Below are 26,876 nucleotides of genomic sequence, written 5' to 3'. Positions count from 1 at the left end.
ATATGTGCAAATTAAAGAGCAATTTATAAAAGATAAAATAATAGGTTTCAGTGGAGAGGAAAGTACATGGGACAAAATCTTATCAGCAAACAGGAAGGAAATCTCTAGGATTTACAATATGTTGCTAGGTTGGTCTACTGAAACTGAATCAGTGAAAAATTGCATGATTAGATGGGCAAAAAATATCGGCCGCCCAATAAGAATGGAAGAATGGGAACAAATTTGGAATAAGAAGTCAAAATATACTTATGCATGGGATCTAAAAGAAAATTGGCTAAAGATATTTCACAGATGGTACATGACCCCTAAAAAGTTAAATGCAATGTATAAAAATTATCAGAATAAGTGTTGGAAGTGTAAAAAACAGGAAGGGACATTTTTTCATGTATGGTGGACATGTGAAAAGTTACAAAATTTTTGGAAAATGATCCACGTAGAGTCGCAAAAAATTTTGAACGTGAAATTCCCAATGAAACCTGAGTACTACTTATTGGGACTATCAGATACATCGCTGAAATTAGACACTAATGATGATAAACTATTTACGTATATATGCACTGCAGCAAGAATAATAATTGCAAAAAGATGGAAAACAGAAGAGATTCCGCAACTGGAAAATTGGTTGGAAAAGGTAGAAGAAATCAAAGACATGGACAAATTAACTTTTTATTTGAAAACAAGTAGAGGAAAACTGATTAAAAGTACAAATTGGGAAAAATTTGATAAATACATCAATGAAAACTTAAAACAGTAAATTGAGCCGGGACATAGTAACAATTACATATTAATGAACTTGTTTTCCGAGAAGGGGATAGAATGGAAGTCATCACTGTACCCCTACTCCTCTCGTGTTGACCCTTAGGTGCTCGTTCCCCTTCACTCCCCCCCCCTTCCCTCATTTCCCTTTTTAGTTGTACCCCACTGTCATTTGTTTTTAAAATTGTGTCTATGTATTTCACTTACCCTTCAATAAAAATTTATAAAAAAAAGAAAAAAGAAAAGAAATCAGAGTATTATCTTTTAGGACTAACTGAAAGCAGAAAGGATTTGAACAAGAACGATGATGTATTACTAACTTATACTACGACAGCAGCAAGAATAACCTTTGCAAAATATTGGAAATTGCAAGAAATACTATCAAAAGAACAATGGCTAGAAAAAAATAGATGAAATCTATGATATGGACAGATTGACCTTCCTATTAAAAGAAAGTAAAGGAAAAATATTAAAAACAACAGATTGGAAGAAATATGAAGAATATAAGAACAAGCAAAGGCCTTGAAAATAACTAAGAGTTCCTGCAGACTCAAATATGGACGAGTCTAGAAAACCTTGAAAAGAATAAACTTAATTGAATAATAACGTGAAGAACAAAGAACTGAAGACTAAAATACATCCTGAAACCTTTACTCCTTCCACCTTTTTTTCTTTTCTCTTCTTCTTTTTTCTTTCTCTCCTTATTATTCATTTCCTTTTCACAGATTGTATCTTTCCCTTTTATGTAATGCACTTGAAAAAATGAATAAAAAAATATTTAAAAAATTAAGTAAGCTATCCTATTAAAACACCCCCTGTAAAATTCTCCTTCTGTTCTCAAATATTCTAGCATTGAAAACAGTGGGACACTGAAATTTCTACTCAGAGCGCATTTATTTTCCGTCTCCTCCTTCCCTTGGTAAACTTCGCATAAAAGGTCCAAACACCAAGGGATGCACTTCTTGCATTTCAGACACTTTGGAACCGGGAAGCCGGTGATCCTTGGGAGGGCAGGGAGGAGATGGGGTCTGCATCTGGAAGCCTGATTTGGCACCAGAAGCTTGCTTTTAGTTCCTGTATACTTTGGACAGATGGATCCAATCTGGGAGCGCTGCAGAGAAGGTGGAGGGGGGTGGCAGCCCTGTTGCTGCACAGCCCGGCTCCTTTCATGATCCTCTCTGATCTTATGGGGAAGCAAAAGCCTCAGTGCTGGGGGAACCTTAGAGACATACAGTAGTTGCAGAAGGAGCAGCTGGGACAACGCCTGGTCCCTGGAGAAAGGACTAATCCAGCACGAGTCATGAGGTCAGGGCCCTTTCTCTGCTCCAAAAGGTTTAATGGGAACTGGGGGCCAGTGGTTGGATGGGTAGCCGTCTTCTTCTTCCTGTCTACAGTTCTCTGGATTCTGCAAGACACCAACCCAAAGGTGAGTGAACACTTTGCTTTCTTGGAAGGGTTTTTAGAGGGGGATAGTTTATGCCTGAGAAGTGGGAGCAGCAGATGAGAAGTAACTGAAAAGAGTAAGGAAGACTTTAGGAACAGCTTTCCCTTCATAATATTGAAACATATTGTATATACTTGAGTATAAGCCTAGTTTTTCAGCCCTTTTTTAAGACTGAAAAAGCCCCCCTCAATTTATACTCGGGTGAGGGTCCTGGTTGGCTTATACAGTAGAGTCTCACTTATCCAACACTCGCTTATCCAACGTTCTGGATTATCCAACACATTTTTGTAGTCAAATGTTTTCAATATATCGTGAGATTTTGGTGCTAAATTCATAAATACAGTAATTACTACATAGCATTACTGCGTATTGAACTACTTTTTCTGCCAAATTTGTTGTCTAACATGATGTTTTGGTGCTTCATTTGTAAAATCATAACCTAATTTGATATTTAATAGGCTTTTCCTTGATGCCTCCTTATTATCCAACATATTCGCTTATCCAACATTCTGCCGGCCCGTTTATGTTGGATAAGTGAGACTCTACTGTATTCGGGTCAGCTTATACTCAAGAATATATGGTACATTTATTATTTTTCTCTATTATTATTGGTATTATTACATTTATTATTTTTCTCTATTATTGTTGCTACTATTACATTTGTTTTACTCTATTTTTATTTTTATTATTATTAATACATTTATTATTTCACTCGGATCTTATTATTATTGCATTTATTATTTTACTCTATTTATTATTGCATGGATTATTTTCTTGTATTTATTATTATCATTATTACATGTATTATTTTACTCTATTATTATTAAAAGGATACATAAGCACATTTACATTGAAGAAGATGAGAATAATGATTTGATCAGAGTCAGAGAGTCTTATCTTAAATTTGAGCTTTATGTAAATATTCAAAAACAGTTAACCTACTGATGCCTCAATTGATGTAATTTTATTGGTATCTATTTTTATTTCTGAAATTTACCACCCTCGGCTTATGCTGGAGTCAATGTTTTCCCAGTTCTTTGTGGTAAAATTAGGTACCTCAGCATATATTCGGGTCGGCTTATACTCAAGTATATACGGTAATTCCAAGAGTGACTAATTTTTCTCAGGAATGCAAACATCACTCCAAGGGGATGAGGAACGGAAAGGGGGGGCGGAGAGGGATTCCAAAGGTTTGTCATTAAAGGCAGATCTGAGAAAGGTTGGGGGGAGAATCATTTTGGGAGTTGTATTCTAAATAAGATGAAGTTCTCTGGGCTCTGATCAATGGGAAGGAGCTCCTTTCCCCTCATCCATCCAGCTTTTAACAAACTTTCCTTGAGAGCAGAACTAGGTCCTATTTGCTGAATTTGGAGTCTGTATCACTTTTTGGAGAATCCCAAATTGTGGTTGAATAATTTCCCCGTGTGGTTGCCAGCTTGAAAAACAACATGTCAAAGTTTAGGGAGAGAAAAGAAAGGCAGCTTTGATTAGAAGGGGACTTGGAACGTGGGTCAAAGAAACCACACTGCTTGGCTCTCCATCCTAGGTGTCCTCATTGCTTCCTTCTAGGCAGAAGAACCAGCCCAGTCCTTTGGAGCGCCCTCCGATGCTTGGCCATCCAACAAAGGCCTGGCCAGGAGGAGACGCTATGCCATCAACCCTCTAGGCTACAAGTGGGACCATGTGAACCTGACTTACAAGTGAGTGTGCATATGTGTGGAAGTTACGTGTGGATTGTAACGTCCCAGGGGCATTACTGGGAGGGTGTGCAAATTTCACTGGATAGGTTCCTCAGAGCAGAAGACACCAAATTGACTTCTCCATAAAATGTTCGTCTAGTATTTTAGCAGAAATTATTTTTCCCCCTAAAAATCTCTGTACTTAGATATAACATGACAATGTTTTTTTTCGTGTCAGGAGCGACTTGAGAAACTGCAAGTCACTTCTGGTGTGAGAGAATTGGCAGTCTGCAAGGACGTTGTTCAGGGGACATCCAGATGTTTGACTAGACTAGACTAGTCTGCGCGCATTCAGAAGAAGACCTACAAGCCACTCTAAACACCTTTCCAGAAGCATACGAGAAGCTCGGCCTCTCATTGAACATCGAGAAAACCAAAGTGCTCTTCCAACAGGCACCTCTGCAAAATCCCTCTGCAAAGCCAGGAATACAGCTTAACGGTGTCACATTAGAAAATGTTGATCATTTCCGCTCCCTTGGCAGCCACCTCTCCACAAAAGTCAACATCGACACTGAAATACAACACCGCCTGAGCTCTGCGAGTGCAGCATTTTTCCGTATGAAGCAGAGAGTGTTCGATGACCGGGACATCCATAGAGATACCAAGGTCCTTGTTTATAAAGCCATTCCCCTCCCAACCCTGCTCTACGCCTGCGAAACGTGGACTGTCTACAGACGTCACACCAAACTCCTGGAGCGTTTCCATCAGCGTTGCCTCAGGAAAATCCTGCAAATCTCTTGGGAAGACAGGCGGACAAATGTCAGTGTGCTGGAAGAAGCAAAAACCACCAGCATTGAAGCGATGCTCCTACGCCATCAACTCCGCTGGACTGGCCACATTGTCCGAATGCCCAAAGATCACCGTCTCCCAAAGCAGCTACTCTACTCCGAACTCAAGAACGGGAAATGGAATGTTGGTGGGCAGGAAAAGAGATTTAAAGAAGGACTTAACACCAACCTTAAAAACTGTGGCATAGACACTGAGAACTGGGAAGCCCTGGCCCTTGAGCACTCTAATTGGAGGTCAGCTGTGACCAGCAGTGCTGCGGAGTTCGAAGAGGCACGAATGGAGGGCTTAAGGGAGTAACGTGCCAAGAGGAAGGTGCGTCAATCTAACCCCAACCGGGACCGCCTTCCACCTGGAAACTGATGTCCTCACTGCGGGAGAATATGCGGGTCAAGAATAGGTCTCTTCAGCCACCTAAGAACCCACCCCCAAGACACCAAGGATGGAAGACAATCATCCTCGAGCTACGAGGGATCGCCTAACTAACCAGATGTTTGATGTTTTACCATCCTGTGGGAGGCTTCTCTCATATCCCCGCATGGTGAGCTAGAGCTGACAGACAGGAGTTCACTGCATTCCCCAGATTCAAACCATCAACCTTTTGGCCAGCAGTCCTGCTGGCACAAGGCCTGATTACTTTCCATAACTCCTTATCATGTGCCCATGCTCTGGTCAGAGCTATCATGCTCCATGAGTTACTGCAGTGGGTGACAACGGTCTCAGTGACACCACTGAAGCTGTAGGTTATCCAAAGGATATGGTTCCATGACCGAGGTCTGGGAATTGCAGTCCCAAATTTCTAGCTTCACAGAGAATTAACGTTGAACATCTTTAACACCTAGAACCTGCTGGCTTGCAAAGCATCTTGTCTAGACTGTTGACTTACTCTCTGCCTCCTCCTCTTGTGGCTGCAGGATTGTGCAGTTTCCCAGCACCCTCAACAAGGGCGACACCGAACGTGCCATTGCCAGTGCTTTCCGCATGTGGAGCGATGTTTCACCGCTCAGTTTCCGGCGCTTGGCACCCACCCAACAGGCAGACATCACTATAGGTAGGAGGTCTCTTGAAAGCCACAGGTCCTGGCAGAGTCATTGGGAGAGAGGGAAGCGAGCAAGGAATGTGTGTGTATATGTGTGTGTGTGTATGGGTGTGTGTGTGTGTGGTGATACAGCCGCCTCTTAAAGAGCCACACACGCAACTGTTTTACCCATAGAACCATTACTGCCCCTTGGCCCAACTACAACACTGTGTGTGTATGTATAAAAGGGAGGTACCATTAGGTTAAAAGGAAAAGACAGCCCTGTATTGTGATCCATTTTTATAGGTTGCAGTCATTAGGTTTGCAATTACTATTCAGATATGGAGCCAGCTTGGACAGTTTTGCAGGTGTCCTTCCAAAAAGCGAGTTCCAGAGTCCATGGCCCACAGTTAGAGCACTGCAATTCTTTGATTCTCAGAACAAGAATTAATATAATAAATAAGGGAAGAAGCCTGGGCCTAGGAAGTTCCATTTGGAACTTGAAAAAGTTGCTATTCTTGTTAACTTTATTTGTACTCCACTTTTTTCTCCAAGCTGGGACGTACAGTTTATTATTTATTTTATTATTTATTTATTTATCTACAATATTTATATTCCGCCCTTCTCACCTCGAAGGGGACTCAGGGCAGATCACAATGTACACAGACATGGTAAACATTGAATGCCATATGAACATAGAGACAGAGACAAAGACAGAAACACAGAGGCAATTTAACCTTCTCCAGATTTCAACTTCCTGAGAGTATGCTCGATTCCGGCCACAGGGGGAGCAGCTGCTTCATTACCCACCATGACGCCGAGTCCTTGGATACTTCCTCATTCCAAATGCCACTCGATGATTTTTATGGTGTCATAAATTAGTTAAATTAGCCTCCTCACATAAGTGGTACCTAAATTTCCTACTTGATAGATGCAACTATCTTTTGGGTTGCTTAGGTCAACAACGAGCAGGGCTATTTTTTATTTTAATTGTCGGGTGCTCACTCCGACACGGGCTGGTCTCGAACTCATAGTGATTTATTGCAGCTGGCTTCTAACCAGCCTGCACCACAGCCTGGCCCTTAGTTTCCTAAGGGTATTTATATAGTCTACTAGAGAGCTCTAGTAGGCACCAAAGTACAAATCACAGGATTTGACAGGATGCATTTATGAAAGTTAAAGTGAAACCATAGTGTTAAAATTGTGGTGGAATGAAAGAGATCTAGAACTTTCTATGGTCCCATTCCCCAGCAAGCAAACTGAAGAGTTATAGCCCATGAAAGGAATTTATCCAAGCTCTTTTTTATTGTTTCTGATGTTAAGACCCCCCAAACCCCCGAAATGATCAGAAGTGACTCCTGTGAGAATCAAATCCTGAAGGGCAACAGAAGTGTTGGTCGTCTTGCTCTGTAGCTCAGTAGTTGCTTTATTACTGTCTGATTCAAAAGAACGTGAACTTCTAACACAATCCCAAGAAGCAAAAAAGGTCTTTCGCTGGCAGATTTATTACATCTGGTTTGGCTAGAAAGAATTCAAAGAAGCTTGACAGAGATGAAGAAGGCGGAAGAGGGAATGCAAGACATATGGAAAGAGAGAGGCAGGAGAGAAAATTGTTGGGATGGTTTTTATTAAATCCCAGGAACTGCAGTGAGCAGTGACTCAGAAGTGTCTTGGGTTTCTGAAGGTGGAGTTGGCAATTCAATAGATGGCTTTGATTGTATATTCCTAGATGGCAGGGGTTTGGACTGGATGGACCTTGCGGTCTCTTGTTCCAACTGCATGTTTCCATTGTAAAGAATTTGATGATTCCAAGTTACCAGATTTCATTTCATGGAAACTGCTATGGCTCTGTGGCTCTTTCCCATCTAACACTGACAGATTCAAAGAGCTGAAGGGTAACATTTATAAGTGCATTGCATTCAGATTGTTCTGCCTTTCTATCTCTTCCTCACTGCACAACTATATGACCTCATTTGGAATCATGAGTTTTGCAGTTTCTGGAGATACTGGAGCTCTCTGGCCGAAAATTCAAAACTAAAAATACCATCTTCAATATGGAGGCCGTGGACCTTCATTTGGAACAGACACTTGATTTTCCAATATCTCCATCACAGGGTTGTTGTATGTTTTCCGGGCTCTATGGCCCTGTTCCAGAAGTATTCTCTCCTGACGTTTCGCCCACATCTATGGCAGGCATCCTCAGAGATTGTGAGGTATATGGGGAAACTAAGAAAGGAAGGTTTATATATATCTGTGGAAAGTCCAGGGTGAGAGAAGAACTCTTGTCAGTTGGAGGCCAGTGTGAATGTTGTAGTTAATCACCTTAATTAGCATTGAATAGTTTCATCTCCTGGCTTCTTCCAGCCTGGGGGCATCATTTGTTCAGAGTCGTTAGCTGCCCCTGGTTGATTCATGTCTGGAACTCCTCTGTTTTCAGAGTGTTGCTTCTTATTTACTGTTCTGATTTTTGAGTTTTTTTAATACTGGTAGCCAGATTTTGTTCATTTTCATGGTTTCCTCCTTTCTGTTGAAGTTGTCCACATGCTTGTGGATTTCAATGACTTCTCTGTGTAGTCTGACATGATAGCAGAGCACTTGATGAACCAACCTGGACACAGTATATTATTTGAGAACACAGAAATGCTTGACCACTCCAACAACTATCATGTCATACTACACAGAGAAGCAATTGAAATTCACAAGCATGTGGACAACTGACAAGAGTTCTTCTCTCACCCTGGACTTTCCACAGATATATATAAACCTTCCTTGCTTAGTTTCTCCATACCTCACAACCTCTGAGGATGCCTGCCATAGATGTGGGCAAAACGTCAGGAGAGAATGCTTCTGGAACATGGCCATACAGCCCGGAAAACATACAACAACCCTGTGATTCCGGCCATGAAAGCCTTTGACAACACATCTCCATCACAGTTGTGCAAATTTGGCTCAGTTTTTACTGAATTATGAACTTTGCACCTTAGTCAACTCAATACTTCTACTGAAAGAAGAGGAAAACACTACATATATAAAACTAGCTTGTCAGTTGTGTAGATTTTGTTTGTTTTTCCCTATCTTCTCTACTGGTGAATTGGAGCAAACTGTGGAAAAATTGGTTTGATGTCATGCATACCTGTGGTTCATGGAATGACTTTACTTCTCTTCTCCGCTTAATAGAATTGTTGGGCCAGATTGGAGAAACTTTGCATACTGCCGATGGAAGCCATTGCCTAGCAATACTAAAGTCTGTCTTCTTTCTGATTTTGGCAGGTTTCTACACATTTAACCACACCGACTGCTGGTTCTCTCCCCTGCACCCTTGCTTTGATGGGCTCAACGGGGAGCTGGCTCACGCCTTCCTCCCTCCCCGTGGTGAGATCCACTTCGATAACCATGAATTTTGGATATTTGGGCGCTCCCGCTTCAGCTGGAAGCAAGGTGCCACTTCTTTGCCAGTGCTTATTCATTTGGCCTACTATTAGAAAGGGGGTGGGATAAGCACTCATTGCCGTTTATGGCATGTTGATGACACTACGTGTTTGCCATAAAGATGTGCCATTATTACATATGGCACAAGCAGGAGGGCCCATGCTACACATTCATCTGATTTGTTCTGTGCTCTTTTTGATGTGTTTTGAATGGTTTGCAGGTTTCTAGAAACCTCTAGGAATCTCTGGCATATTTTTGGATTGTAACTCCCAGCATTCCTCACCGCTGGCAATAATAATAATAATAATAATAATAATAATAATAATAATAATAATGCTGGTGAGGGTTGCTGAGAGTGGCAATCCAATGGAGAGGCATACAATTCCAGTTCCACTTTAGAACTAATGGATGTTGTGCAATGGCAGTGAGGATTTTCTAGTCATCTTCCTCTTCTCTTGTGCATCACTTTCTCTTTTTGGCAGGTGTCTGGCTAAACGACTTGGTCCAGGTAGCAGCTCACGAGATTGGCCACGCTTTGGGCCTGTGGCACTCCCGGGACGTCCGCGCCCTCATGCATCCCAATGCCACTTATAGCAGGACATGGCAGATTGGCCAGGATGACATTTGGGCCATCCAGCGTCTGTATGGTGAGTGGCACACCTGGCCGCGCAACACCTGGTGACAAGAGGCATTAGGCTTCGGCATAGGAGTGTCCCCAGTTGTGGAGATGAGCTTTGTCTTGTGGAGATTTATGACCTCCTTCTCCAAGGGTACAGCTGCATTTAACCCAAAGAGTGGCACTCTTGGGAAAGAAAGATATATATATATATATATATATATATATATATATATATATACATACACACACACACACACACACACACACACACACACACACACATATATATATACACACACACAGAATATTTATATTCCATCCTTCTCACCCTGAAGGGGACTCAGAGTGGATTACAATGCACATATACATGGCAAACATTCAATTCCATTAGACATATAACATATAGACAGACACAGAGGCAATTTAACATTTTCCACCTTCCGGCTTCATGAGGGTATGTTCGATTCTGGCCACAGGGGGAGCTGCTGCTTCATCGTCCACTTGTGACACCGAGTCCTTGATGGTAGTACTTCCTCATACCTTTCTGTACGTTGCTGTAAGTTTATGGTGTTGTAAATTAAATTAGTTTCCCTGCATAAAGCGGTAGCTAAATTTTCTACTCGACAGATGCAACTGTCCTTCAAGCTGCTTAGGTCAATGGCAAGCTAGGCTATTAATGGTCAGGAGCTCAATCCGACCCAGGCTTCGATCTCATGACTTCTCGGTCAGAAGTGATTTATTGCAGCTGGCTACTAACCAGCTGCGCCATAGTCCAGCCCCCTTGATTCATAAAGAACTTGAATCAGGGGTGGGCAAAAGCCTTGGGGCCAATAATCAACTGTGAAAATTGGAGGTGGGTGGGAGGAAAAAATAATAGATTTGGAAAGGGACCTAAAGCTCATCTCTTCTATAATGCATACCTGCAAAATTTGGATTTTGGAGATAAATGAATGCTATTTCTTCTGTATCCCATACCTGCAAAATGTGAGATTCCAAGATTATGGCAACATTTTGTATACTTACCTCCAAGTTAGAGTCACAGTATCACAGAGTTGGAAGGGACCACGTTTCGAACAGCCTCCTTCTATGCAGGAATATGTAACTCAAGCCCTCAAAGATGACCATCCAGCCTCTGTTTAAAGACCTCCAAAGAAGGAGGCTCTGCCTCTCTCCGAGGTAGTCTGTTCCAAATCAAAACCTGAAGTGATATAGTGTCTACTTCCTTTTTTTCTTTTTGGTTTAGAAGATGGCACAAAACAAGACGCCATGATCTTGTTTTAATACAAAAATAAACAATCAAGCATGGAAATTTATCTTTTTTAAAAAGCCCATTGAAGACCTGAGAACCGGACGAGACAGGGAGCCAAAGCAGCCTTGAGGTTGGCGTATTGAACTGAAGTCCAGTGGAAGTTGAATCGTACTTTCTTCATTGAGAAAGTACTTTTTAAAAATGTTTTGATTTATATCTCACAGAATTCAAGGCAGTTCCCAATAAGATTAGAAGCAGCTACAGATACAGTTGCATAATATTACTTATTAAAACACAGTTAAACAAATAATTATACTGAACACACATTTGAATTAAAAAGGTAAAGGTAGGTGAAGGTTTCCCCTGATGTTAAGTCCATTCGTGTCCAACTCTGGGGCTTGGTGCTCATCTCCATTTCTAAGCCGAAGAGCTGGCATTGTCTGTAGACACCTCCAAGGTCATGTGGCCGGCATGACTGCATGGAGCACTGTTACCTTCCTGACAGAGTGGTACCTATTGATTTACTCACATTTGCATTTTTTAGAACTGCTAGGCTGGCAGAAACTGGAGCTAACAGCGGGCACTCACTCTGCTCCCTGGGTTCGAATTTGTGACCTTTCGGTCTGCACGCTGCACCACTGGAGGCTCCATATTTGGATTAAAAACCATAAAAAAATCTTCATCCATCACCAGCTTCTAACAGATAAGAAACTGCCAAACACTTGTCCAAACAGAAAGATATTTGCCTGCCAGTTGAAGGAGAACAGAGACACAGTGTGCTTAGTGATCTGCTTGCTGAACTAGGACTCTGAGGGTTATTGTGTGTCTCCAAGCTATTTCCTAAAGCAAACCTAACATAGGATTTTCATTTGCGGTTTGCCATTGCCTTCCTCTGAATCTGAAAGAATAAGACTTGACCAGGATCATCCAGAGGGTTTTCACACTGAATTCATTGTCCTATTGACATGGACATCATAAGCCACTATACAAGCAAAGAAAACAGTATGAAGAGGTCAGCTGAATACTAATTTTTTTTTAAAAAAAATTCATTAAATTGTAAACGCATGCAAAATACGAATACAGTTGGTTTGCTATGAGTTTTCCGGGCTGTATGGTCATGTTCCAGAAGCATTCTCTCCTGACGTTTGGCCCACATCTATGGCAGGCATCCTCAGAGGTTGTGAAGTCTGTTGGAAACTACGCAAATGGGGTTTATATATTTGTGGAATAATGTCCAGGGTGGGAGAAAGAACTCTCGTCTGTTTGAGGCAAGTGTGAATGTTGCAATTGGCCACCTTGATTAGCATTGAAAAGCCTTTTAGCTTCAAAGCCTGGCTGCTTCCTGCCTGGGGGAATCCTTTGTTGGGAAGTGCGAGGCTTTTTAAAGCTAATCAAACTCCTTGAAGCTTTTTGAAGCTGCAAGGAGAAGATGCTTCTGGAACATGGCCATACAGTCCGGAAAACTCACAGCAACCCAGTGATTCTGGTCATGAAAGACTTCAACAACACATTAAGAATACAGTAGTCAATTAACATTGGGGAATAGTAGTTATGTACATTCACTTTGACCGATTCCCTCCAGGGAAACGTGGATCTTCATGGAGAAAAGGTTCCCCACTCTTGTGGTAGCTGATCTGCCTTTCCTTTCTGAAATCAGGCCTTTATCCCATTAGGTAGCAAAGACATGGGGCTGATGGATGGGCACTTGATCTACCTGCTTTCATCCGTCTCATCTCAATCTGCAGGTTGTGTGGATGAGAAGAAGCAATGCCGTCCCTGGGCCCAGCAGGGTTTCTGCACACGCCGGAGGGCCTTCATGAAGAAGCACTGCCCCAGGATCTGCAACGCCTGCTTTGGTGAGTCTGGGGCTCCTAATGATAGCCTTTCAAGCTAGAATTAGAAAGCACCATCAGCTCTTTTGGGTTTATTCCCTGACTAAGGGAGAAGGAGGGTATCCTCACCCCTTGATGCTGACCTGTTTTCTAGTTTTGAGTTTTTATATCAGGAGAAAGGAAGGATAACAACAAAAATACATTTTGGACTATTTGAGAAGTGAATCTACAGCATCATCACGGATTGGGCTCGTGACCTTTGAGTTCCTTTCTTCCTCTTCGATTCCATAGAACATTTCACATCATTATATTATATCTTATAGCACTATGATTCCACTTCAACTACCTTGGCAATTTCAGGGGAAGTCGTCGCCCTGACCTATTGAGTCAGTTCTAACCTTCTTCTCACCAGTCAGACCACTTAAGCATCAGCAAAGTGGCACCAACAAATGACACCTCAGCCGTAGATTATCTGCTGATCCCAGCGTTACTATACGTTTATTTACAGACTATATACAATTGTCAGGACCCTGGCTGCAGAGCACCAAAACCTTACACAGAGGCCAGTCTCTATCTAATATTTTTATTAAAGAAATATATAAAATCAATAAAAACAAGTGAAGAATATAGTTCAGAAGCAGACCTTTCAGATAAGGTCAAATATAGTCCAGAAATGTATTGTCCAATATAAGATATTAGAGTTCAAAGTTTTAATTCACTTGACCGAAACACACACTTTGCCAAGCAATAGTGTGGGGAAATAACAGAGTCTTTAAAGTCCAATGAAGCTTGACAACAAGGCTGGAAATAAACTTGATTCTCGACTAGATCCGTGGCTGGAGGCAAGACGAACATGAAGCATGAAACAGAGTCCGTGGTAAATCCGTGAGACAGGGCTAGGCTTGAAGCTTGATCCGGGAAGCAAGGAACTGGGATTACGAAGTCCACACACAATCTCTCTCCTCAAGCTGATCAATTGACTCCGCAAAGTATCCCTCGCGCCAAACACCTATATTGGGTCTCGTTTTCCCGCCAACAGAACTCTTTCCCTAGAGAACGAGAAGCGAAACCCATCTCTGTCCAGATGCATGACTCCTTAGAAGTTCCCAAGGGAAGCAGACCTAATCAGCCATTTGTTTGGCAGCGATTCTCAGGCTTCTGCGATTAGCCTCCCTGGCTCCCTTATCTTTAGAATAATTTTCCCTCCTGGAAAACGGGGGGGAGTTCTGCCCAAGGCCTGTTTGGCTGAATTCTTGAGGGCAAACATCAACATCCTGCAGGTGAAGAGGCTCCGGCTCTTGCTGAACCGGCGAAAATCCCATGTTTTCCTCTTCGTCTGCCACAATAGTACTAGGAACTGGACTACAAGGCCCATGAGTCATCACAACAATACTAAAACACCATCACTGTCTGGACACATGTTCCCTCGGCAAGGGCAAAGCATAGCACATCCTCTCAGTTTGCCGAGTCTGTTATCAGTGCAAACAGGAACCTCCCAACATTCCACAGTTCATGATGAACCGAAACGGAAGTCTTGACCCATTGGCCCTGCAGGCAATCAATCAGGGCTGGCAAGTAATTAACTCCTGTGCTGCTGGAAAGCTTACCAGAACACAGATGCACAATCCAACAGCAACAATTGATCTAACATTTAATAATAATAATAATAATAATAATAATAATAATAATAATAAGAATAACAACAACAATATTTTTATACCTCGCCCCATCTCCCCGAAGGGACTCGGGGTGGCTTACATGGGGCCTAGCCCGATAAAACAATCAATATCAATAACATGACTATAAAACAATTATACCAGTAAAACATCAATAGCAATAAAACGATCATTAAAATCAGCAAGAAGCATACAAAAAACATACAATATTAAAACAGGAGACTAATTCATAAAATCCAGAACAGAATGTTTCAACATTTCACTCTATACCAACAAACACACTAACAGGCAACATCTTGGAGTATCCTGGGCCTTGCAGAATGTTGAAGGAAGGACTCACATTCTTTGGCCACTCCTTCACTTTCAAATCCCAAGTTCTATACAATGTTGCCATACAATTGCCATACAATTGCAATGGATTAAAGATACTATAATTGTAGATCCTCTTAACATTTCAAAAAAAAAAAAAAGCTAAAGTAAGTGTGGTTAACCAACACCAAGATAGTGACAGCTACTAATAGGAAGAACAGACATCCTAGGAGAAACTGCAGCGGTTTGCTTTTGCTGGAGTCCGCTGGGAAGGGCGAGATTTCAACCCTTCTCTCCTCTCCTTCCTGCTAGGTTAATTCAATGCAAATGTCTTTTGCACTTTGAACTCAGTTTGCAGTACTTAAAGTAAGCTGGAAGCAAAGGAAGAAAGTGTGACATTTTAAAAGCAGCTGAAAAAGTGGGATGGCAGAGAATCAGTCAGGGCAGTAACTGCCAAGTAGGGACAATTGGCAGTTATGTAATTATGCAATGTGGAGGGTCTTGTTAAGCATTCAGTAGTGCTACAAAAACGATATCAATAGAAATAATTCAAAAAACAATTTTCAGTGCTCACTCTCGTTTTAAAATTATTCTAGAGTATCAGTGCTCTCATATAAACCTAAATATATATGTTCTCATACAAAATTAAATATGTTCATAAAATAGTATGTCTGGATTGATAAGTATTTTCTTTACAGTCCCAACTGGGTACTATCTTATTATGTAACACATGAAACATAACATACATCAATCTCAAACAGAAAACAGTCCAAAAATAAGATTCTGAGACCATGGGTTTAAGAATACAATAACCATACATCAAAAGATTGTATAAGATTTATTGTAAATATATGCCACCTGAAGAAGGATCCCCCAAAACAAGGACATTGCTCTTAGAATTAGTTTTTGCTATATAATCGTATATGTATATACACCATATTTATGGACTATTTTCCATTTGAGATTGATCTATGCTATGTTTCATGTGTTACATAGTAAGATAGTACCCAGTTGGGACTGTAAAGAAAATACTTATCAACCCAGGCATGCAGTTTTATGAATACACACATTTAATTTTGTATGAGAACATATATATTTAAGTTTATATGAGAACATCAGTACTCTAGAATCACTTTAACACGAGAGTGAGCACTGAAAATTGTTTTTTTTAATTGTTTATTTCTGTTGATATCATTCCTGTAGCATTTTGATATAGATACTGTGCCTTATTAAAACATTTAGTAGTGTCACCACAAGCCTAGTACCCGCATATGAAGTGTCACAGACGTTTGTTGTTACCCAGTGGAGCCCCTGTCAATGCTGTAATAAGGTTTTAGATCTGAGTCATCCACTATTTCAGGTATTTCCTTCACAAACATTTTGGATTCCTGTGGGATTTTTGTTGGAATTCAACCCCATTGCCCAAAGTCCTCAATGAGGAGTAGTTAGCTTAGAATAGGCTGAGGGAAATCCCTCCCCCGTCTCCTGAATGATAATTGGAATAGAATAATTAGGACCTAGTTATTTGCTATTAAGAAATGTAGTTATTATTTTTGTAAATAAACCGTTTGTAATTTTTAAAGTTTTAAAGTTGCCTCCTAAGCCAGTGATGGCCAACCTATGACACGTGTGTCATCACTGACACGCCTAGCCATTTTTGCTGACACGCTGCTGCATGCAGGTTGATTGGATGACTATGTCTTTTGTGGCCAAATTTGGTGTGATTTGGTCCAGTGGTTTTGTTGTTTACTCCATGGGAATTATGCACATTACATTTATATATATACTAGCTTTGCCCGGCCACGCGTTGCTGTGGCTTATGGGAATCCTTTGTTGGCCAGGTGGAATAGCAGGGAATAGCCTTGCAGTCTCAAAGCCTGGCCGTTTTCTGGAGTAGCTGGAGCTGTTTGTTGTATGAATGTAGAGGCATGGATGAGGGGTTGTGCTGCCAAGTTTAGTGTTTCTGGGATGTGTAGTTTTGTTGTTTTGTCTTAGGCCAAAATTTCATTATCCTTTTATATATATATATATATATATATATATATATATATATATATATATATGTATATACAGTAGAGTCTCACTAATCCAAGCCTCGCTTATCCAAGCCTCTGGATAATCCAAGCCATTTTTATAGTCAATGTTTTCAATATATCGTGATATTTTGGTGCTAAATTCGTAAATACAGTAATTACAACATAACATTACTGCGTATTGAACTACTTTTTCTGTCAAATTTGTTGTATAACATGATGTTTTGGTGCTTAATTTGTAAAATCATAACCTAATTTGATGTTTAATAGGCTTTTCCTTAATCCCTCCTTATTATCCAAGGTATTCGCTTATCCAAGCTTCTGCCGGCCCGTTTAGCTTGGATAAGTGAGACTCTACTGTGTGTGTGTGTGTGTGTGTGTGTGTGTGTGTGTGTGTGTGTGTATATATATATATATATATATATATATATATATATATATTCTATTATTCTATTATTATTGTAGTATATTATCATATTATTGCTATTATATTACTATTATATTATTCATTGCTCATGACTACATTGAAACTAGAATAGAGAGAAATCAGCATGGAAACTGCAAGAGGTACCATATATTGTTGTACATGGAAATAATAGTAGTAAATAGTTTTTGATTTATTGAATACAGTTATATATTACAATTATATATTTTTGTTATTTAAACTATACATATTGCGAAATTATGTTTTTTTTTTCTCAAAGGGACACACCACCCAAGTCATGCTAGGTTTTTTGGTGAATTTTGATACACCAAGTGCAAAAGGTTGCCCATCATTGTCCTAAGCTCTAGATTCTTTACAGCCACATGGCACTTCACACTCTGCTTGCTGTGAGCTGAACTACAAGTATCCTGTTGTTTATATTTTTGGATGCTCTGCTATATTCTGGGTTGTTTTCCTTTAACAAGAAAATCCTAACAATTTTCCCCCTCTGGAATGTACATTTATGATTGGATTTTTCTCAAACATGTAAAACACATTGGTTGATACAGCAAACATTTGTATGAACTTTCCAAACCAATAGGCAAATTGCTGTTTATTTAAAAAAAGACATGCCTTTGTGATGTGAAACAAATGTTAACAATTATAAGTGCACCACTCAGACTTTTGTTTTATTCAAAGTGTAAGTGAAATCATCAGCATTATTCTGAGTAATGCTGTACTAATAGGGAATCAGCACAAGGCGGTGCTATTGCTTTGCTGATTAATCTACATTTTCATCCTCCAGTTATTTGGAAGTGCCTGAGAACGCTTAGCCCTCCGGATAAGTATTTTGAACTTCAGCTCACATATATTCTGGTCATCAGCTGGATGGGGCTTCTGAGAGTTGAGATCTAAAAGATTTAGGAAACCCAACTACGAGAGATATAGATAAATTAATAGGACCAATGAAAGGAACAATGCAAGTGTGGAAGAAATGGCAAGGGAGAATAAGTAGCTTAAAATCTAAAATGTCAACAGTATGGATAAGGATAAGGAATCAAATATGAATAGAAATATTCAAATATTGAAGGAAAAAGGAATAGAGATAGTAGAACAACTATATGACGGAGAGGGAACGGTAAGAGAAAATAAAATAAAATTAAACAATGGCTTGGACAAGAAAATTGGTTACAGCTAAGAGCAATCTGTGCATATTGCAAAATAAAAGAAAATATTAATATGATTAAGAGAGAAGATAACGCCTTTGAAAACATAATAAGAGAAAAGGGGGAAGGAAAGAAGGCACAGGCCAGCAGAATATATACAATGCTGATAGAGGCTGATGGATGTATAATACGGGATTTGAAAAGTATGTGGGAAACGGAGCTGCAAATCACGGAACAAGAGATGAGAAATGTGGTAGAGACAATAGGGATGAAAAGGAATACCAGAGTACGAGAAATGAGGAGGAAAATATTGCACAAATGGTACTGTACACCCTGCCAATTAGCATACTACTATAAAAAGGGAAGTAGTCAGTGTTGGCATGGATGTCATCAGAAAGGGCGGTTTATGCACATGATGTGGGAATGTGAATATGTACAATATTTTTGGAAGACTATACAAAATGAGTCAAATCAAATACTAGGAAATGAGTGGGTCATAACAAAGGAAATAGCGGTATTAGGGAAAAGAGAGGAAACGGGAAATAAAAGGGAAATAAAAGAAGCAATAATTGAATGTGCACAAGCTGTAATAGTATTAGGGTGGAAAGATAAATCCAAATGGTCAGTAAGTAAATGGTACCAATATATGGTGGAGCAAATGGAATTTGAAACTATGAATGTGAAATTAAATGTTGTAAAAACTAATGAAAATAGAACAAGAGAAATGGAAGAAAGATGGACAAGGGTAAATAACTATATCATAAATCAATCTGGAGATCAAGCCATAAGAAATAAGATACAAATGTTATATAGTATATAGGATGGAAATGGATAAAGATTTAAAGATATAAAGATTGTCTCACAAAGAAACGAATATGTAAAAAGAAACAATCCTCGTGTTGGTGGTGGGAAAAAAAATAGGAAACCCATCTATGAGAATCATAATCTGGTTGTTCAGAAATGTGGCTCCTCCCTCATCCTGGCTAACAATATGTGTATGCATTTGCTTTCAAGTTGACTGCTGACTTATGGCTATTTTATGGCTTTTACATAATTTTCTTAGGCAAGGAATACTCAGGTGTGAGTTTGTCAACTCCTTCCTCTGAAATAGAGCCTACAACACCTGGCATTAGTTAGCAGTCAACCAGAATTGACTCTCCTTAGTTTCCAAAATCAGATAGGAACCGATATCTTTAGGGTATTTAGGATATTTAGGATCTATAACAGGTGTGGATAAACTTTGGCTCTCCAAGTGTTTTGGGAGAGGAAGGTGGGAAGGAATAATGTAAGTCAACACTTCAGCCAAAAAGAGAAAGGTAAAGTCATAGGCTGATTCAGGTTTGCTGAGGAAGAAGGCAGGGACTTTCTTTGGAATTGCAGAACTTTGTCAAAACAGCATGAAATAGCTGCGGAGTCAGATGAACCTTGAATCTTGATGACGCTGATGTTGTTGATGCCTTGGAGTCATTTCGGAGTGATGCAGAACCCATCATGGGGTTTTCTAGGCCGAATTTCTTCAGGGGAGTGTTGTCATTGCCTTCCTCTGAGGTGGAAAGAATGTTGCTTGGCTTTCCATGGCTGAGTAAGGATTCAAACCTTGGTGAACCAGCGTCATAGTCTCAAACCACTACGGCATGCCAGCTCTTCCTAACTATGAAAAGTATGGCTGATGCAAATTGTGGCCCAACAAGTTCTGGAAGCCTAGACTTTGCCCGACCTTTATCTTTATATGCGGTTTTGTAGGTTAGGAAAATAACCCATTAGCTTCGCAAGTTTTATATTTCACAATCTTCATTTAGTTGATGAAGGTTGACCCAGAGAGATTATGGCTGTGTTTTGATTATTGAGCTCACATGTGGCACAAAGGTGATCTACTTATTTCTTCAATTTCCAGTTCGTTACGTATGGATTGCCAACTGCAGGATGTCATTCTAGTATATATAGGTCTCCTCCTATATGGGGCCAATATTTCAGGAGACTGGTATTTTTTACTGTGGTTCTCGGTGATGTGCTTGTTGGTTTTTAATTACACAAATGATGTTTCTGTTGTCCCAGACAATGTTCTGGCAATTTCTAGCCCAAGCTGCAATGTAACGTCAGAGGTTCTACAGCTTCTGATGGAATTAATTATTCACTCTATTTAAGTATCCAATGCAGTTAACACAATAGGAAGCTGCAATATTTTATCCCTCTTTATGTTGGACTACAACTTGCATCTGGCTTAGCTTGCTACCATTGTAAATGGTGATGAGTATTCCAAACCCTGGAGCACTGCACATTCCCTGCTCCAATAAAATAAAAAAAATACAATGTTTTGAAAGTACAATATCAGAAATACAATTTATTAAAACCAAGCTTGATAAACCTTGATTATTTTGCCCTGAATTCTTGACTGATTTTGATTCTATTGTGTATTGGGCACACAAACAAGAGGATGCCACCTCAGTTTGACTTCTCTATCAATGCGAGAATCCTATATTTAGCTTCTGATTGGAATGATACTTGGAAAAGGATTCAGGTCGACTTATACTCAAGTATATATGGTATATTTATTATTTTTCTCTATTATTATTGGTATTGTTACATTCATTATTTTACTTTATTAATTATTATTATTACATTGATTATTTTACTCTATTATTGTTGTTACTTTTACATTCATTTTACCTTTTTTATTATTATTAATACATTTATTATTTTACTCTATTTATTATTACATTTATTATTTTACTGCATTTATTATTAGTACATTTATTATTTCACTCTATTATTATTAAAAGGATACATAAGCACATTGACATTGAAGAAGATGAAAATAATGATTTAATCAGAGTTGAACAGTCATATCTTAAATTACAGTTTGATGTAAAGATTCAAAGACATTTAAACTACGGATGCCTCAATTAATGTAATTTTATTGGTATCTCAGCTTATACTGGAGTCAATGTTTTCCCTGTTTTTTTGTGATAAAATTAGGTGCCTCGGCTTATATTCGGGTTGGCTTATACTCGAGTATATATGGTATCTTTGAATAAACAAGCCAGTAAATGAAACATGGAATCAAGCTCTGTTAAGACAAAGTGACTATTGGGACTTCCTGGCTAGAGATACAGTAGAGTCTCACTTATCCAACATTCTGGATTATCCAACACAGTTTGCCTCCTGCCCTGATCCACAGCTGTTTCTCTAGGCAGCAAGGACTGAATTTTCTATGGATTTAATTTGCAATAGTGTTGCTACTGTAAGCTCATTTTATGCAATTCTATATTTGTAGTCAATTTGTTAGTAGCCAATGTTTTTGTAGTCAATATTTTCAATACATTGCGATGTTTTGGTGCTAAATTCATAAATACAGTAATTACTACATAACGTTACCGTGTTTTGGACTGCTTTGTCTGTTGATTTGTTGTAAAACATGTTTTTGGTGCTTAATTTGTAAAATCATAACGTAATTTGACATTTAATAGGCTTTTCCTTAATCCCTCCTTATTATCCAACATTTTCACTTATCCAATAAGCTTATCGCTTATTCTGCCGGCCCGTTTATGTTGGATAAGTGAGACTCTAATGTAGTTAGTGCTTTGTCGATCACCACCAACATTTTGTGTGGTTCCCAGTAGCAGCAAACCAGCAGCCAGTTCAGGTCTTCCAAATACTATGCCAGTTAATAGCATGGCTGGTTTATTACTGAGCAGGTGTAGTTTCTGAACATTTTTCAGATATAATTCCACATTATCCTGTGCAGTGTTGCTAATATCGGTTCATTCCCCAATAGTTTATTTCACCCTATTTCACAGCTATTGCTGGAACAAGAGGAGGTCCATGTGACGGGTGGAAGAATTCTCCTGAGTGCTGCTTGAGAGTGGGGTCATCTCCTAAAATATCTTCTCTGATCTTCTACCCAAAGCAGAAACATCTAAGCTGGAATGAAAATACTGCTTTCAGTGATTTTGGTGGCAATTTTATGGCTGACAGATTGACTATGCCTTCCTTACAGAGCTCCCTGCGGCTGCCACGGCCCCTTCTTTGTCTCCACCAGTCCGTCCTTCTCGTGAACACATCAGATACATCTCTAAAGGCAAGGTCATCACCTTCCGTTGTGGGTTGAACTCTTCCAGACCCCTGGTCAAAGTCAGGTGGGAATCTCCAGCCAATTGTATTCTGAGTGCTTCAATATAGTTTTTTCAAACTAAGTAAAACTTTGTGGGAAGGAAGTGGGTTCTGAACAATGCCATCTTTTGCTTGTAACCATCACTTCTCTGCCTCTTCATTCCTATTCACAAAAAAATGCACATGTTTTGATAAGAGCATAAGGAACTGTCTACTGGAAGTACTGTATATACTCTGGTATAAGCCTAGTTTTTCAGACCTTTTTTAGGACTGAAAAAACCCTCCTCGGCTTATACTCGGGTGAGGGTCCTGGTGGGCTTATATTCAGGTCAGCTTATACTCAAGTATATATGGTATATTTATTATTTTTCTCTATTATTATCGGTATTGTTACATTTATTATTTTACCCTATTAATTATTATTATTATATTTATTATTTTACTCTATTATTGTTACTTTTACATTTATTTTACTCTATTTTTATTATTATTACAGTAGAGTCTCACTTATCCAACATAAACAGGCTGGCAGAACGTTGGATAAGCAAATATGTTGGATAATAAGGAGGGATTAAGGAAAAGCCTATTAAACATCAAATTAGGTTATGATTTTACAAATTAAGCACCAAAACATGTTATTTGACAGAAAAAGTAGTTCAATATGCAGTAATGTTATGTAGTAATTACTGTATTTACGAATTTAGCACCAAAATATCATGATGTATTGGAAACATTGACTACAAAAATGCATTGGATAATCCAGAACGTTGGATAAGTGAGACTCTACTGTACATTTATTATTTTACTCTATTTATTATTATATTTATTATTTTACTGCATTTATTATTATTACATTTATTATTTCACTCTATTATCATTAAAAGGATACCTAAGCACATTTACATTGAAGAAGATGAAAATAATGATTTAATCAGAGTTGAACAATCTTATCTTAAATTACAGTTTGATGTAAAGATTCAAAAACATTTAAACTACTGATGCCTCAATTAATGTAATTTTATTGGTATCTTGGCTTATACTGGATTCAATGTTTTCCCAGTTTTTTTGTGGTAAAATTAGGTGCCTCAGTTTATATTTGGGTTGGCTTATACTTGAGCATATACAGTATGCCTTGTGTGAATGGATAGTCCCCAAAACAGTGAGATTAGTTCCTGGCCCATGGTTTGTGTGTGTCTTCAAGTCACCATGAATTTCAAAAGGTTTTCTTGGGCAATGATTCCTCACAGGTGGTTTTGCCAGTTCATTACTCTGGAATACAGAGATATAGAGATAGTTAGATATATATAGATAGTAGAGGTGTGCACGAAAAATTTTCTTCATTTCCTTTGTACTATCGTTTCGTTTTGACCGTTCGTCTACACAAAATGAATGACAACATTTTCGTAGGAAACGAGAGGCGACACGAAAATAAAAGCCGCACAATCATTGTGCTTGTATTCGTTTCCTTTCGTTTTGACCCAATAGTTACTCTGGTACCCTAAGCTGAGTCTGAGAGAGGAGTGTCTCCCAATTACATCCAATGTGGATCAATGGGTCTTGATGATCATATTTATATTAATATTAAGAACAGCAGTTTTTCTGGCACCCTCAGCTGAGTCTGGGTCCGAGAGAGCAGTGCCTCCCAATTACATCCAATGTAGATCAATGGGTCTTGATCATCATATTTATATTAATATTAACAACAGCAGTTATTCTGGCAGCCTAAGCTGAGTCTGGGTCTGGGAGAGCAGTGCCTCCCAATTACATCAGATGTCGAAATGCCCTCCATGCGTGGCAACTTTCAGCCCAAAAACCACGCCAGATATTTTTTTGGGGGGTGGGGGAATGAGCCTTGGAAGCCCTGCCATTGCATCCAATGGTTTGAAAATGTTAGTTTGTTTTTGTAAGCCAGACGAAAATTTGTGTCGTATAGGTGGCCCATTTTTGTTAGTGGGACATGAATACGAAAATGAGAGGACACGAATGAAACTACAAAAAACAAACAGCAACTCTATACAAATGCACACCTCTAATATATTTATTTATTTATTTATTTATTTACAGTATTTATATTCTGCCCTTCTTTCTCACCCCGAAGGGGACTCAGGGTGGATCACATTGTACACATACATATAAGGCAAACATTCAATGCCATATGAACATAGAACAGAGACAGAGACAGACGCAGAGGCAATTTAAACCTTCTCCAGCTTCCAGCTTCCTGAGGGTATGCTTGATTCCAGCCACAGGAGGAGCAGCTGTTTCATCATCCACTATGATGGCACTTCCTCATTCCAACGGCGGCTGGATGATTTTTATGGTGCCGTAAATTAGTCTCCCCACATATAAGTGGTACCTAAATTTCATACTTGATAGATGCAACTCTCTTTCGGGTTGCATAGGTCAGCAACGAGCAGGGGCTATATTTTATTTTTAATTGTCGGGTGCTCACCCCGACACGGGCTGGCCTCAAACTCATGACCTCTTGGTCAGAGTGATTTATTGCAGCTGGCTGCTAACCAGCCTGCGCCACAGCCCAGCCCTAGATAGATAGATAATGTGACTTTAATTGTTACCGTGTTTGCAATATTCAGTTATAGGGATACACCAGCAGTTTTTCGAATATGTCATTTTGTTTGTTTGCCTGATCTGTGCGCTTTCTCCTCTCTGACAGCTGGTACAAAGACGGGGAGCCGCTCTCCCGCTCCGTCCAAGGCTTTGAGCTGCTTCCCAGCAAGGATCTCCGTATCGTTGCCACAGAGTTCAGCGAAGGGCGGTACGCCTGCATGATCCGCCGCGGTAGCAGGACTCTTTGGGTTAATTCATGGCAGATAAAGCTCAAGGACTGACGTCTGTTTCATTTTGTGCTGGGATCACAAAAAAGGCATCTCTCTGTGATGACAAACTGAAGCTGCATGACAGGACAGGAGTTGTCCTGTTGTGGTGACTTGCAAGGAAAGTGCACAACTTGTTGTTATAAAAGACGTCCCCTGAGCTTGTATTGATCCAGGCTGACTGCCAAGCATGGACAGAATGCCCCACAAGTCCCTTATATTTGCAGCGGAAGATCTGGCCTGCCCTAAAGAACCAGAACATGGCTGTGTTGGCTTAAAAACAGATGGAAAATGTGGGAGAAACCACCCGAAGCCCACTTGTAGAAGAGTATCAGTTTTCACCATTCTGCAGTTTGGTATAGTTGCCAATTATGAATAAATTTGGAGCAACATATAAAAGTGTATGAAAATATATGAGCAAACCATGTGGACATATAGCAGAGTCTCACTTATCCAAGACTCGCTTATCCAAGGTTCTGGATTATCCAAGGCATTTTTATAGTCAATGTTTTCAATATATCGTGATATTTTGGTGCTAAATTCGTAAATACAGTAATTACACCATAACATTACTGCGTATTGAACTACTTTTTCTGTGAAATTTGTTGTATAACATGATGTTTTGGTGCTTAATTTGTAAAATCATAACTTAATTTGATGTTTAATAGGCTTTTCCTTCATCCCTTCTGTAGAGATGTGGGAGGGAGGAATCTTTTTAATTAATTATATTATATATTTTACTATATCCGCTGTCACCAATTGTGGAGAATTCAGGCAGAGGGGAATTTCTATTTCTTTATCTTTCTTATTTTATTCTTTTCTTGTTCTTATTCGCTTTAGATGGTAGCGTTACTTAGTTTTGAATATAGGTGACAGAGACTTGGATATTGAAGAACAAAAACTTGGAACCAGTGTCTTCCCTGTGACTAAAAATCACAGACTGAACTGTTTTTAAAACATTCCCTCCTTTTCCTTCAAACGGCGGTTGACTCCGCCCTCGTTACTATGGCAACCTGCCTCAGAATGCTGAGCTGGTTACCATCCCCCACGCACTGGTGGCTAATACTTACCTTTTTAAACATAGTTAAACCTGACTTTTAAAACGAAATTAAACATGACTTCTATAAATCAAAATAAAAACACACTTCTTTACACCTTCTTATTATCCAAGATATTCGCTTATCCAAGGTTCTGCCGGCCGGTTTAGCTTGGATAAGTGAGAGACTATTGTATTTCCATCTGTGACTATAAAGTTGAGTTGAGAGTACTAACAGACACTTCTCAAAAGAAGTTAATACTTCTTTATTCATCACTTCCCTAACATGTCTTTTGAAAGAAGCATGCCAGAATTTGACTTTCCGTTGAAGGAGGAGGAAGAGGCCGAAGCCAATGTATTGCTCAGACTTGTCAAGACAGGATCTTTCGAGGAACAGAGGAAGACACCATAGACTT

At 39.5% G+C, this 26,876-nt stretch overlaps 1 protein-coding gene across 1 annotated transcript; it reads left to right on the top strand.

Moving 5' to 3' along the window:
- Positions 1-1,015: 1,015 nt before the first annotated feature.
- LOC100565520 (matrix metalloproteinase-23) lies at positions 1,016-26,664 on the top strand. Its single transcript, XM_008116273.3, has 8 exons — positions 1,016-2,182; positions 3,770-3,900; positions 5,640-5,776; positions 9,014-9,181; positions 9,655-9,819; positions 12,786-12,896; positions 22,478-22,616; positions 25,265-26,664. Exons 1-8 carry the CDS (start codon positions 2,057-2,059, stop codon positions 25,437-25,439), a joined length of 1,152 nt encoding a protein of 383 aa, XP_008114480.2. The 5' UTR covers positions 1,016-2,056; the 3' UTR covers positions 25,440-26,664.
- Positions 26,665-26,876: the final 212 nt, after the last annotated feature.

Source organism: Anolis carolinensis, chromosome 3 (assembly GCF_035594765.1).
Source record: "Anolis carolinensis isolate JA03-04 chromosome 3, rAnoCar3.1.pri, whole genome shotgun sequence".
In the NCBI taxonomy this organism is placed as follows: domain Eukaryota; kingdom Metazoa; phylum Chordata; class Lepidosauria; order Squamata; family Dactyloidae; genus Anolis; species Anolis carolinensis.
This window is presented reverse-complemented; position numbering and strand designations above follow the sequence as displayed.

Bases quoted from the DNA above. Each gene is read 5' to 3' on its own strand.
- LOC100565520 (XM_008116273.3), top strand. From the start codon at position 2,057: ATGAGGTCAGGGCCCTTTCTCTGCTCCAAAAGGTTTAATGGGAACTGG. The intron at 3,901-5,639 runs GTGAGTGTGCAT...TTGTGGCTGCAG, and splicing joins CATGTGAACCTGACTTACAA to GATTGTGCAGTTTCCCAGCA. The intron at 22,617-25,264 runs GTGGGAATCTCC...CCTCTCTGACAG, and splicing joins AGACCCCTGGTCAAAGTCAG to CTGGTACAAAGACGGGGAGC.